The sequence below is a fragment of the Tachyglossus aculeatus genome, chromosome 11 (genome assembly GCF_015852505.1).
Source record: "Tachyglossus aculeatus isolate mTacAcu1 chromosome 11, mTacAcu1.pri, whole genome shotgun sequence".
NCBI lineage: Eukaryota > Metazoa > Chordata > Mammalia > Monotremata > Tachyglossidae > Tachyglossus > Tachyglossus aculeatus.
In genome coordinates this window covers 37073331-37086933 of record NC_052076.1, presented here as the reverse complement: position 1 = coordinate 37086933, position 13603 = coordinate 37073331, and the positions used below count along the sequence as shown (strand labels likewise).

Here is a 13603-nt window from a genome sequence, read left to right as displayed (position 1 = left end):
TTGAAAGTTTCTGGGGAGATGGAAAGGTGGATATTGGGTGATGCACCCCCCTTTTCAGGGCCAGTGAAGAATGAAAAAGTCGTAACGTCAAGGTTTGTGAAATAAAGTGATTAGTTTGTCTGGTATCAGCCTAGAAATAAGCGCTTAGAACAGTGCTTTACACATAGTAAGCGCTTAATAAATAGAGAAGCAGCGTGGCTCAGTGGGAAGAGCCCGGGCTTTGGAGTCAGAGGTCGTGGGTTCGAATCCCGGCTCCGCCACATGTCTGCTGTGTGACCTTGGGCAAGTCACTTATCTTCTCTGAGCCTCAGTTACCTCATCTGTAAAAATGGGGACTAAGACTGTGAGCCCTACGTGGGACAACTTGATCACATTGTATCCCCCCCAGCGCTTAGAACAGTGCTTTGCACATAGTAAGCGCTTAACAAATGCCATCATTATTATTATTAATAAATGTCATTAAAATACCTTTCTCTTCCTCCTCCTCCTCACCTTCTTCCTTCTCCTCCCCTTCTCCTCCCCCCTCCTCTTTCTCTTCTCCTTCTGCCCTCCCTTTTTACGGTATTCGTTAAGCGCTTACTAAGTGCCGGGCACTGTACTAAGCACTGGGGTAAATGCAAGATAATCGGGTTAGACAAAGTCCCTACCCTTCCACTGCTCTTCTGTTCCTCCTCCCAATTCTCCTCCTCCTGCAACTCTCCCCTCTGAGGCCGGAGGAAGAATCTGAATGGAGGTAAAGTGGCCACTTTTCTGGCTGGAATTAGCATATTGATATTGAGGGGAGTCGGACTATAAGGTGGGTTAACCCCTGGGAGACATAGGGGGTGTGGCTACTTGCAATCAGGTTGCTCCAGAGGGGATGGATGACTCACCTCGAGCGTTCAACTCTTAACTGAAAAGAAACAAAAGACAAGACACCCTTGCAGGTCTTTGTGCTGCAGACAGAGCCTACGGGAGATGCTCCCCAAATGTGGTTGGTGAAGGCGGCCCCGCTGGATTCATTATCCTGCAAGTGAAACTTAGCTCACTGCCCCTTGGGGAATCTGGCGTTTCTCATTCTTGCTGCCATCCTCACACTTTTGTTTAATTTGGATTTTAATTAGAAGTCTTGGGGAGAGCCAGCTTAGCAGGCAAAGTGAGAGTGTGGAAGAAGGCAGCCACAGAACAATGGAAAGTAAAGTAGAAACAAAGGAACAATAATGATAACCCTCATTACTAGGAGCTCCTTCAGGCTCCAGGGGGGACAGGAGGGCTACTGTTCTGGAGCAGCCAGCCTAAGGAAGGGCCCTAGAGATGCTGGAGCAATTAAAAGGGGGGTTTGGGTCCCGCCAGAGAAGTGCTCTAGTTTTGGGCCAAATCAGATGGCCTTTCCACGTAAATGGCAGTCGGGTGGCACATCATGTCGCACTGCATGCCGTCATGGCACGTGTGACATCACTGGCCACTCTACTGCAGGGATCTCTGGAAACTGGATTTTCATGGACAGAATGGCATTGAACACTTTCTGCTTTGGTGACTGCACAGCCACAGAACTGTGATGGGAACTGGGAAGAGCCAGGCTCGTCAGGGGGGTTGGTACCAGGCCGGGTGTGGGCAACCACGGGGATGGGCCAGGAGAAATGGGCCTAGGCCAGGCCTGTCTCTGCAGCTTGGGTCTCCGTGGTGCCTGTTAGTGTTCAGGGATTGTCCAGCATTTGATTGTGCAGCAGCAAAAGGGTCACGAAAGTGTTGCATGGTCAAATACCGACATTTATTGAGCGCTTAGTGTGTGCAGGGCACTGCACTTAGCACTGCAGAGAGTGCAGAAGAGTTAAAAGGCATGATCCCCATCCTCATGGAGCTGACTAGCGGGGAAGATGGACCCAGAACAATTTGCATACTGAAGAAGAGAAAAGAAAGATAGGTCTATAGATGTGGGAGTGAACCTCTCACAGCTATCTAGAGTAGAGTATCCAAGGGTCATTTGCACCCTGGGGACAGAAAGGTCACTCCTGCTTACTTTGTTTAATTTCTTCTCTGTCTCCAGCCTGCCCAGACAGAAGATCCCTCCAGGCATCTGGCCAGAGGCAGGGAGCCCAGCTCCGCGACCCAAGGTGGCAACCAGAGGGATTGAGGTCAATCAATCAATCAATCGTATTTATTGAGCGCTTACTGAACACCTCTGGAGGTCCAGAGTACAGACCCTAGCTGACAAGTGAGACCATCCCAGAGGTGGGTGATGGCTGTAGAGCCAAGCCAGGCTATCCCTCCTGCCCCTGAGGCCCATGTTCCACGGGAGCAAGAAGAGTTCCTGATAGTGAAGCTGGAGGAGGATGCTGCCTGGGGACAGGATTTGATCCTGAGAGGAAACCACCTCAGAGCCCCCGAGATGTTCCGGAGGTTCTTCAGGCAATTCCGATACCGGGAAGCTCTGGGGCCCCGCGGGGCCCTCAGCCGACTGCGGGAACTGTGCCGGCAGTGGCTGAGGCCCGAGGTGCACACCAAGGAGCAGATCCTGGACTTGCTGGTGCTGGAGCAGTTCCTGACCGTCCTGCCCGGGGACATCCAGGCCTGGGTGCAGGAGCAGCATCCCAGGAGTGGCGAAGAGGCAGTGACCCTGGTGGAGAATTTGCAGAGAGAGCCTGGGAGAGGGAAACCACTGGTGAGATGGCCGGGGGGTGGGAAGAAGGAGAGGAGAAGGAGCAGTTTGGGCATATGGTGAAGGTGTGCAGAGGAGGTGGAGAGGAGGTTGGAACTCTGCAGACCTTCAGACTCACTCTTCCTGGTGTCTTTCACCCTTAAGATTCAAGAAGTTCTTCCTATGGTTTTGCAGCATTGACAATTTCTTACTCTCCAGTGTGGGGAAGTTGGTGTGGCTCTTTTCCTCTTCTTTCTCTTTCTCCTCCTCCTCTTCCTTCTCCTTTTCCTTTTCTTTCTCACCATCTCCTCTTCTTTCTTTGTTTATTCCTCCCTCTCCTTTGATGAGCTTTGATGAGCTTCCTTCTCTGGTCCTGGAACATATATATAGTACAGTAATATATTGCTCTGCACACAGTAAGCGCTCAATAAATACGATTGAATGAATGAATGAATATTTTGCCGGGAGGAGGGAACGGGGAATTTTAGCTCTGAGTCTCCTAAGAATGAGCCTTGTCCAGACCCCTCAGTGATGAGATTGGGTGCTGTTCCCAGGTCCCAGGTCTGGGGAATAGGCGGGAAGTTCTCTCCAAGGGGTTGGTGCTGCCAGAAGCAGTGCAGGCGTCATCCAGCCTCCCTCAGGAGCCAGCCCAGCCTCAGGAGAAGGGGCCCCAGAACCGTTCCCGACCACTCCAGGAGCAACTGAACTACTGGCATTCCAAAAGGAGTCGCCTTCGAGAGAATGGTAAGGAGTGGGGATTTCCCCAGGGTATCCGGGAGGTTGGAGAGGGAGTAGAAGTCCATCTCAGGACCTGCTGGGGGTCGGGGAGAGTCGCTGACTATGTTACCTGGGTACCGCAGGGAGCCTTAGGGGCCTTGTCACTCTCCCCTGAAATCCTTCCCGAGGAGGAAGGGCTTCCTGAGGAGAATGGAGCCTCTCGGTACTAGTGAAGGAGAGGCAATCCCCACCCTAATGGCTGGATGGGGCCATTGCCCTTGGCCCTAGAAGAGTTGGTCCAGGACTTTCACTAGCCACCACTGTTGTTAGTCCCCAGTGACCAGAGCATCAGCGTCCAGTAAAAGTCAGGGCCTAAGTTGCCCTGGGGTCGGAGGCAGCCCCGCCTCCACCATCCAGCTTCTCTGGGGCTCACCAACCCCTTTCAAGATTGACCCTGTGGGCCTTTAGGGCGGCTCTCCCCGCTACCTCACTGCTGTTTTCTCCTCCCTCAGTTCCTCCTGTTCCCTGGCTTCCTGCCCATCCCTGGAAAGGGAGCTCCAAAGAGCAGGAAATGGAGGCTGCACTTCTTCCAGCCAAGTTTCAGGTGCGTTGGCAATTCGCTCCATCCCTCTAGAGATCACAGCATTGCTGCTTCTCTTTGGGCCCAATTCCCCACTCTCCCTCTGAAACTTCCCAGCATCCCCCAGCATGACCTACTGGAAAGAGCACAAGCCTGGAAAAGTCAGAGGACCTGGGTTCTATTCCAAGATCTGCTATTTATTTGGTGTGTGACCTTAGGCAAGTCACTTAACTTCTCTGGACCTCAGTTTCATCATCTGTAAATTGAGGATGCAATACCTATTCTGCATAATTGGACTGTGAGCCCCACGCAGGACAAGGACTGTGTCTGACTTGATAATCTTGCATCTACCACAGTGCTTAGGACAGTGCTTTGCACATAGTAAATGCTTAATGAACACTATTGTTGTATACTCTATAATCCTGAATTATATACAATATTATAATAATAATGATAACCCTCCCAGTATTTATTGAGTGCCCATGGGCCCTGTTCTAGGCATCCGGGGAGCCGAGTAGTTATAATTATATATAATAATAATAATGGTATTTGTTAAGTGATTACTATGTGCCAAGCACTGTTCTAAGTGCTGGGGTAGATACAAGGTAATCAGGTTGTTCCACGTGGTGTTCACAGTCTTCATCCCCATTTTACAGATGAGGAAACTGAGGCACAGGTAATTTAAGTGGCTTGCCCAAACATTGTCGCAGAGGAGGGGAAGGAGGGAAAGGATTACAGACACGACAGCAAAAGCACTAACAAATCAACAGCCCCACAGGAGGAGAGCAATCCTGTTGAAAAGGATCACCCTCGGTCTCCTCAACATTCCAGGCACGGTCATCCTTGGTCGAAACTGCTCCGACCTCCCATGACGACTCCCCACCCGCTATTCCCCTGAGCCCACGGTTTGGGGGTGGGGGGACTTTGACCCCGGGGCCACAGCTTCCATCCATCCTCCGCTCCTTCAGGGACAGTGGTGGGAGAGAAAGAGGGAGGAACAGGGCTACCCTTGTTTTCAGGGGGAAACGCCCCAATCATGGATCCCTGAGCTCACAAGAAGCATTCTGCTGCTGTGGGCAGCCTGCCACGTAGCTTAGATCTGATCACACCAAAAGAGAAGTCAGCTGAGCGCGAATGGGGGCGGGGAGGGGCCCATGCCCCTCACACTCCAAGTTTAAGGCCTTCAAGGGGGAGCTGCCAGTGCCTGTAGGGTTGCCACTCATTTTCCCTGAGGGCAACTCACATCAGCCCTCTGCCCATCCGCCAAGCTAGCTCTCTTCCTCCCTTCAAGGCCCTACTGAGAGCTCACCTCCTCCAGGAGGCCTTCCCAGACTGAGTCCCTTCCTTCCTCTCCCCCTCGCCCCCTCTCCATCCCCCCCATCTTACCTCCTTCCCTTCCCCACAGCACCTGTATATATGTTTGTACATATTTATTACTCTATTTATTTTACTTGTACATATCTATTCTATTTATTTTATTTTGTTAGTATGTTTGGTTTTGTTCTCTGTCTCCCCCTTTTAGACTGTGAGCCCACTGTTGGGTAGGGACTGTCTCTATATGTTGCCAACTTGTACTTCCCAAGGGCTTAGTCCAGTGCTCTGCACACAGTAAGCGCTCAATAAATACGATTGATTGATTGATCAGCCCTGTGAGGCACCAGGATCACAGCTGTTGCCTCTTTATTGGGAGTACAAGTCTCAGGAACCCCAGGGGTACCTGCATTCACAAGCCATGTACACTCTGATCAAAGATAAAAGTGTGTCACTGCTTCTGCCTCTTTCAATATTGTTTCAGGGTTCTCTGTCGCTTGTGGACTCCGTGGTGAATGGAGACTCCGAGCTCAAGGATTCCAGACCCACATCTTCTTCTGGTAATGACCCTTATCTGTTGATCAATCAGTGGTATTTACTGAGTGCCTAAGGGGTGTGCAGAGCACTGTACTAACCGCTTTTAGAAGGAGAACCTCTGAGGTGACCGTTGAGCTCCAAATGGGTCCTTTTGAATGCCGGAATATTTGCCAAAGTCCACTCCCACATCTTCTGCTGAGAATGCTAAACCTCGATGACATCATGTTCCTGAAGGCCCAAGTTCATTCTAGGAGAATCCACATGAGCCAGGCAGATCAGCACAGATGTGCCAAAATGTCTGGGATACGCGTCAGGGAAAGTGACTCGGCACTGCCCTGCCCTTGTCTTTGGTGTTCAAGCTGCAAGTGTAAGGCTGCTGATTTATCTCCCAAAATGGGCCGGTGTGACTTGGAGATTTAGTCCATTCTTTTGTTCCCGGTTCCCGGAGAAGCAGGGATGGGAGCTGGGGAGTCACATTTAAGGGGGCAGTGAGGACCATCACCCCTCGGAGCAAGATGGGATCCATCCCTGACTTCGGGGCCGGGGGGGAACGGATCCATCGGGCCCCGCCAACTCCAGTCTCAGCTGAGGAAGGAATCCTTCAAGCCCCATGCAGCTCTCAGCCTCAGCAAGAAATGGGCCCGTTTGGCCCTTCCCAGTCCCAACCATTTTCCTTCCGTTTCCCCGAGTCCTGTGGATGTCCGCAGATCCTTCTCCCTACGCTGTTTGTATCTGGGAACACCTTCTCACATTTGTTGAAGGGGGAGGAGGAGGAGGTGGGTGAAGCCGGCGGATTTCTGGTCATGCAAGGCTCTTTCAGCTTGGGGGGGTGTATTCTGGAGGTTCAGATTTTTCTCTCCCGAGCCCCAGACCTGAGGTTATTCCAGGAGAGCGGGTGGTTCCGAGGGCCCCGAGTCAGCTGGCTACTCACGACTTATCATTGGGCGACGTGATTGGAGTCTGGGAATGGGGACGTGGTCCTTTTACCCATCCTCTTGGGAGTAGAGGAATAGGGGATCTGTCATAGCATTTTCCTTGACAGTCCTCAACAGAGGTTTGTCATTTCCCCTCTTCCTTCGCCCGCCCTTTGCGCTGGGCTCCTTTCTCCCTAGTTCATCAGCAACAAGTAATGGATGTTAAGGGCTATTGTGTAAATTCCCCATTTCCCCTCAGGTGCGGAGACGAGCGCCCAAGATGGGGAGAAGGTTCAACCAGCAGGCCTGGAGGTGGTAGAACCTTCCGACGCTGCCTTGGAAAGCTCTGAAAGAGGCGTCTCGCTGAGGTCCGAGAAGGAAGAAGTCAGCGAAAGGGAGAGCAGTCAAGAAAGGCAAGGGGGGGACACCCCTGCGGAGAGTGGGGAGGAACCTCCTTCTCCGGGGAAGAACGAATCCGGGGAAACGAGCAACGTCGATGTGCTGCGGAAATCGCCCAAGGAAGAACAGCCCCTGATCTGTTCCGACTGCGGGAAGAGCTTCGGCCAGATGTCCAGCTTGAGGGAGCACTGGAAAACCCACACGGGCAAGCGGCCCTACCGGTGCCAGTGCTGCGGCAAAAGCTTCAGCCGCAACTCGGTCCTGAAGCTCCACCTGCGAACCCACACGGGGGAGAAGCCCTACCAGTGCCCCGAGTGCGGCGAGCACTTCAGGCAGAGCTGCCACCTGACCAAGCACCAGCAGTTGCACGTCCTGGAGCGGAGCTTCCGCTGCGCCGACTGCGGGCAGGGTTTCCGGCGCCGGGCCAACCTGGTGCGCCATTTGCTGGCCCACACGGGAGAGAAGCCGCCCAAGTGCGAGGACTGCGGAGACGACCGCCAGGGCCCGGCCCGCCCTCGGCCTCCGCCGGGGAACGCCAGGCCGAAGCCCCACCGCTGCGACGAGTGTGGCAAGGCCTTCTGGCGCCACGAGCACCTGCTGACGCACCAGCGGGTGCACACGGGCGAGCGGCCGTTCCGCTGCCCCGACTGCGGGAAGAGCTTCAGCCAGAGCTCGCAGCTGGCCAGCCACCGGCGCTCCCACACCGGGGAGAAGCCCTACGTCTGCGCCGACTGCGGCAAGTGCTTCGTCCGCCGAGCCGGCCTCGCCCGCCACCTGATGATCCACATAGGGGAGAAGCCCTTCGAGTGCTCCCAGTGCGGAAAGAGCTTCAGCCAGAGCCAGGACCTCGTCCGGCATCAGCGGAGCCACACGGGCGAGAAGCCCTGCCGGTGCAGCGACTGCGGGGAGCGCTTCAGCCAGAACGCGCACCTGACCCGGCATCGCCGCATCCACACCGGAGAGAAGCCCCACCAGTGCACCACCTGCGGAAACCGGTTCAGGAACAGCTCCAACCTGGTGCGGCACCAGAGGATACACACCGGAGAGCGGCCCTACCGATGCGACCAGTGCGGGAAGAGGTTCTGCCGCAACGCCCACCTGCTGCGCCACATCCGGACCCACCTGGGGAAGGCGAGCCGGCTCAACGACGACTGCCTCGGGGACCTCGGCCGGCGAGGAGCCCCCCCGAAAGAGAACCTCCAGCAGTGCCCCAAATGCGGGAAGAACTTCAGCCGGAATTGCAACTTGCTCCGACACCAGGCGATCCACACCGGAGAGCGACCTTTCGCGTGCACCGAGTGCGGGAGAAGCTTCAACCGAAACTCACACCTGCGGCGGCATCTGAGGACCCATTCCAGAGAGGTGCTCTATTAGGGGCTCTGAGCGCTCCGAACGTCCCACGCCAAAACCCGCTTTTCCGATGCTCCTCCAGATTGATGGGAGGGAGACCTCTCCGGCCCTTCCGTCCTTCGATCCACTTCCATTCCAGAGGGAGCCCTGCAGCCCGAACTCTTGGAGCGTACTAAAGTAAATTTGTCCTTTAAGGGGAGCTTCCAATTTTTTTTCTTAACCCTTTTTTAAACTCCACCTGATAAAATAACTTCTCTCTTCTCCTCCCCTAGTTGGCAAGCTCTTCCAGTCCCCTGGTAGGAACCGAAAGACGTGAGGGAAGACCTCTAGGTAGATTAAATGGAGAAGATCACCAACAACCAGTGTGAGAAATAGCAGGCAGCCCCAGAAGAACATAACGGTCCATTGTCTCTGACAGGGGCAACAAGAGGTCCACGCCATCTGATGCCCCTGAATTTTCCTCTCTACAGCTCTTTTCCCCTCTAATAACCCATTCAGGACCCCTTATCTGTGAATTTCTCCAAATCCCTCTAGAACCTGCCAACCTTTTTTGGCCTATGCGATTTCCTACAGTAAGGAGTTCTACATTCTGACCACCTTCTGGGTGAAAGAAGTGTTTTCATTTGTTTTCAAGCTTCAGTGGGTGCCCCTTCACATTGGTGTGGGAGAGCTGCTCTGACCTGGCGACCTCATTAAGTGTCGTAAGGAAATAGCTTTGGGGCTACTCATTTTGGTGTGGAGGGCTAGAGAGGACTTCTGATCATGGTCCAGGAAGCCCCTCGGTACAGAAAACTGACACAGTTCGTTATTGCTGTTCATTCCGCGTATGATGAGGGAGTCTCCGGAAGAAAATCTCCACCGTCCACTTATACCAGATGATCGCCCCATCGCAGCTGAGTTCTGATCGCCATTGCCTCGATAACCACAATCCCCCAATGTTCCAGGACCTTGGTGTTTAGAATGAGCTCTTGCCATTTTCCAACTGCTCACCCCCGCATTCAGCGCAGAGCGAACCAGTCGCGTTATCTAATGTGCAGTCATCGGTTTAGCTACATATCCTACATTTCAGATACGCTCCTTTTCACCACTCCTCATGTAATCTCCGTCTGCATTCAGTGTCCAATTCTGCCAAAGCTTTCGGTTGGGTGTTAGAGAGGCCCTCCACATCTTACTCCCTTGGTTGGAATCTGCCCACCACTGACTTCCCCCTCAATTTCTTCTGTCTTTTAGACTTTTCACCTTCTCGAGGCCTCTCTTCTATTAGCGTTTCATTATTTCCAGTTAAGATAAATATTGTACCACCTAATATCCCTGAGTTTTTCCTCTATACCTCTGAAGAGCCCGTTGGCATTGCTGTTATTTCAACAGAAGCGCTCTCTCATCCAGAGCCTAGCCTTGATTCTCAACTCTGGGGTTCAGAGCATGGCCGGGTTAGGGGGGTTGGTCAGGATCATCGATGGATCGAGCTGGGAGAGCAAGGAACCCATGGCTTTGTGTCTGCGTTGTGTGCTGACACTCATTTGCTTAAGTAAATGGGATTCTTGCTGGGACTGGTGTGTTGCCACCCAATGGGTTGAGCTCCCGAAAGTTTTGTAAAACACCACCCCTAAACAAAGTCTTCTGGGTAAGAAATAGACACCTACGCTCTCAGAAGGGGCTCACCTGAAATATATAATCCCAGAAAGAGCAGTAGAGGAAGTAAATGTGGTGGCACTAGGCCTCTGGAAAGGGAAATCACTTAGCCCGTATAGAAGGTAGCCCTAACTCAGGGCCACAGCAAAATCTGTGAGCCCGTTGTTGGGTAGGGACCGTCTCTGTATTGTTGCCGATTTGTACTTGCCAAGCGCTTAGTACAGTGACCTCTGCTACCAAAATCAACAACTGGCACTTCCAGAGCCACCAGCAGCTATAGAATGGCCTTCTAGGAGAGAGACTTGGGGGCATCTGGGAACTGTTATCTCTTCCTGGGGGAGAAGAGATGGGTCTTTTAGACTGTGAGCCCACTGTTGGGTAGGGACTGTCTCTATATGTTGCCAACTTGTACTTCCCAAGCGCTTAGTACAGTGCTCTGCACACAGTAAGCGCTCAATAAATACGATGATTGAGAATTGTACTTTCTGTTCTACAGCGATGCTCCCACTAACAATAAACTCTCCGGATGTCATGCTTCAGAGTGAGTTTGTCTATTAATGATTCTCAGTGTCAACCAAAGAGCAGTGCATTGAGAGGACCCTCTCCCCCTTCGCCTCCCCCCTCGCCACCTTAGTACTGTATCTGGCCCTTTTTACCCGAGACCCGTACAGCAGGAATCGGGTTTATCAACTCCGTTGTACCGTACTCTCCCAAGTGCTCTGAACACAGTAAGTACTCAATAAATACCATTGATCGATTAATAATAATAATAATGGCATTTATTAAGTGCTTGCTATGTGCAAAGCACTGTTCTAAGCGCTGGGGAGGTTACAAAGTGATCAGGTTGTCCCACGGGGGGCTCACAATCTTAATCCTCATTTTACGGATGAGGGAACTGAGGCACGGAGAAGTCAATGAACAGGCATTAATATAAATAATTCTGTTAATTATGTTCTGTTTTGTTGTTTATCTCCCCCTTCTAGACTGTGAGCCTGCTGTTGGGTAGGGACCATCTCTATATGTTGCCAACTTGTACTTCCCAAGCGCTTAGTCCAGTGCTCTGCACACAGTAAGCGCTCAATAAATACGATTGAATGAATGAATGAAGTGATTTGCCCAAAGTCACACAGCTGATAGTTGGCGGAGCCAGGATTTTAACCCATGACCTCTGACTCCAAAGCCCGGGCTCTTTCCACTGAGCCATGCTGCTTCCCAATTGATTGATTGATTGATTCCCTGTTGGGTAGGGACTGTCTCTCTATGTTGCCAACTTGTACTTCCCAAGCACTTAGTACAGTGCTCTGCACACAGTAAGCGCTCAATAAATATGATTGATGATGATGATGATGATCTCTGTGTGAAATGTGGCCTCATTCTAAGCAAGGTACTAATTTTTTCATTTTGAGGGTAGGCATGAAAAGGGGGAGTCAGCAGGATAGGGTGTGGGGGCTTGGGCCTGACAGGCACTTTGAAAAGACCATATTTGGGGTCTTTTCTGGCTCACTTTGAAGCTCTCAGGTTTTGTGAGAAACCCGGGATAAACTAAACTGGGAGTCCAGCTTAAACAGGAGGGGGCGGGGGGGGGGGGGGGAGTTGTGTATTTGTGTGTGTGTGTGTGTGTGAGAGAGAGAGAGAAAGGTGGTGGTGGTGGGCAACTAACAAAGGCTTCAGCCCCACAGCTCAAAACCCTTGGGGGCAAAGACCCTTACCTCTCCCATGAAGTCAGCCCCTGTGGATATAAAGACTGTGTGGAGTATTATAAATTCTCACTTTATAGAGGTTTCACCTAAAGTCTATGTCTGCCTTTCTCAGAGTAGGTCAAATGGATCCAGGGAGGGAAATGCTCATTCTGTTCTTAGATTGTGAGCTTCCCCGAGGGACCATATCTCATTCCCACCTGTGCATTCCCTCCCAAGCCTTAGTACAGTGCTCTGAAAGCAGGAAGAGCTTAATAAACACAATTACGACTTCTACTTGAAGTTAGTTGAGAAGCAGTGCGGCTCAGTGGAAAAAGCCTGGGCTTGGAAGCCAGAGGTCATGGGTTCGAATTCCAGCTCCGCCACTAGTCCGCTGTGTGACTTTGGGACAGTCGCTTCGCTTCTCTGTACCTCAATTTCCTCATCTGTAAAATGGGGGCTGAGACTGGGAGCCCCATGTGGAACAAGCTGATTACCTTGTATCTATCCCTTCTATCTATCTATCCACTCTCTCGTTCACTGCTCACATGCAAGCCGTCATCAAAACCTGTCGGTCTCAGCTCCGCAACATTGCCAAGATCTGCCCTTTCCTCTCCATCCAAACCGCTACCCTGCTCGTTCAAGCTGTCATCCTATCCCGTCTGGATTACTGTATCAGCTTCCTCTCCGATCTCCCATCCTCCTGTCTCTCCCTACTTCAATCCATACTTCACGCCGCTGCCCGGATTGTCTTTGTCCAGAAACGCTCTGGGCATGTTACTCCCCTCCTCAAAAATCTCCAGTGGCTACCAATCAACCTACGCTTCAGGCAGAATCTCCTCACCCTGGGCTTCCAGGCTGTCCATCCATCCCCTCGCCCCCTCCTACCTCACCTCCCTTCTCTCCTTCTCCAGCCCAGCCCGCACCCTCCGCTCCTCTGCCGCTAATCTCCTCACCGGGCCTCGTTCTCACCTGTCCCCCCAGCCTACGTCATCCCCCGGGCCTGGAATGCCCCCAATCCCTCCGCACATCCGCCCAGCTAGCTCTCTTCCTCCCTTCAAGGCCCTACTGAGAGCTCACCTCCTCCAGGAGGCCTTCCCAGACTGAGCCCCCTCTTTCCTCTCCCCCTCCTCTCCCTCCGCCTTACCTCCTTCCCTTCCCCACAGCACCTGTATATACGTATATATGTTTGTTCGTATTTATTACTCTATTTATTGATTTATTCTACTTGTACATATCTATTCTATTTATTTTATTTTGTTAATATGTTTTGTTTTGTTGTCTGTCTCCCCCTTATAGACTGTGAGCCCACTGTTGGGTAGGGACCGTCTCTATATGTTGCCAACTTGTCCTTCCCAAGCACTTGGTACAGTGCTTTGCACACAGTAAGTGCTCAGTAAATACGATTGATTGATTGATTGATCTATCTTCTAGACGGTGAACCAACTGTTGGGTAGGGACCGTCTCTCTAGGTTGCCAACTTGTACTTCCCAAGCGCTTGGTACAGTGCTCTGCACACAGTAAGCGCTCAATAAATACGATTGAGTGAATGAATGAAATTCCCAGCGCTTAGAACAGTGCTTTGCATATAGTAAGCGCTTAACAAATGCCATTATTATTATTATTATTATTTTATTATTACTACTGCTGGTCATTTGGAAATGGATTTTCTGGTCCTCGTTGCCCCCGTGTGGTGGACAGAGGGAGCTGCAGCCCACTGCCCTCTGATTTTACCCTTGATGAGCTTCAGTCTGGCTGTCGGTCAGCTCTCCGTCCCCTGCTTAATAATAATAATAATGATAATAATAATGATAATGATAATAATAATAATGATAATAATAATAATGATGATAATAATAATCATATAATG

The 13603-nt window shown here is 51.7% G+C and overlaps 1 protein-coding gene across 1 annotated transcript; it reads left to right on the top strand.

Moving 5' to 3' along the window:
* The first annotated feature begins 2218 nt into the window (after positions 1-2218).
* On the top strand, positions 2219-8449 carry ZSCAN10 (zinc finger and SCAN domain containing 10). The gene is made up of 5 exons (XM_038754310.1): positions 2219-2641; positions 3172-3361; positions 3847-3938; positions 5710-5785; positions 6936-8449. Exons 1-5 carry the CDS (start codon positions 2219-2221, stop codon positions 8447-8449), a joined length of 2295 nt encoding a protein of 764 aa, XP_038610238.1.
* The last annotated feature ends 5154 nt before the right edge of the window (positions 8450-13603 follow it).

Coding starts and splice junctions, on each gene's coding strand:
- ZSCAN10 (XM_038754310.1), top strand. CDS start 2,219: ATGGCTGTAGAGCCAAGCCAGGCTATCCCTCCTGCCCCTGAGGCCCAT. Junction 2,642..3,171: donor CTGGGAGAGGGAAACCACTG/GTGAGATGGCCG, acceptor TGCTGTTCCCAG/GTCCCAGGTCTGGGGAATAG. Junction 5,786..6,935: donor CAGACCCACATCTTCTTCTG/GTAATGACCCTT, acceptor ATTTCCCCTCAG/GTGCGGAGACGAGCGCCCAA.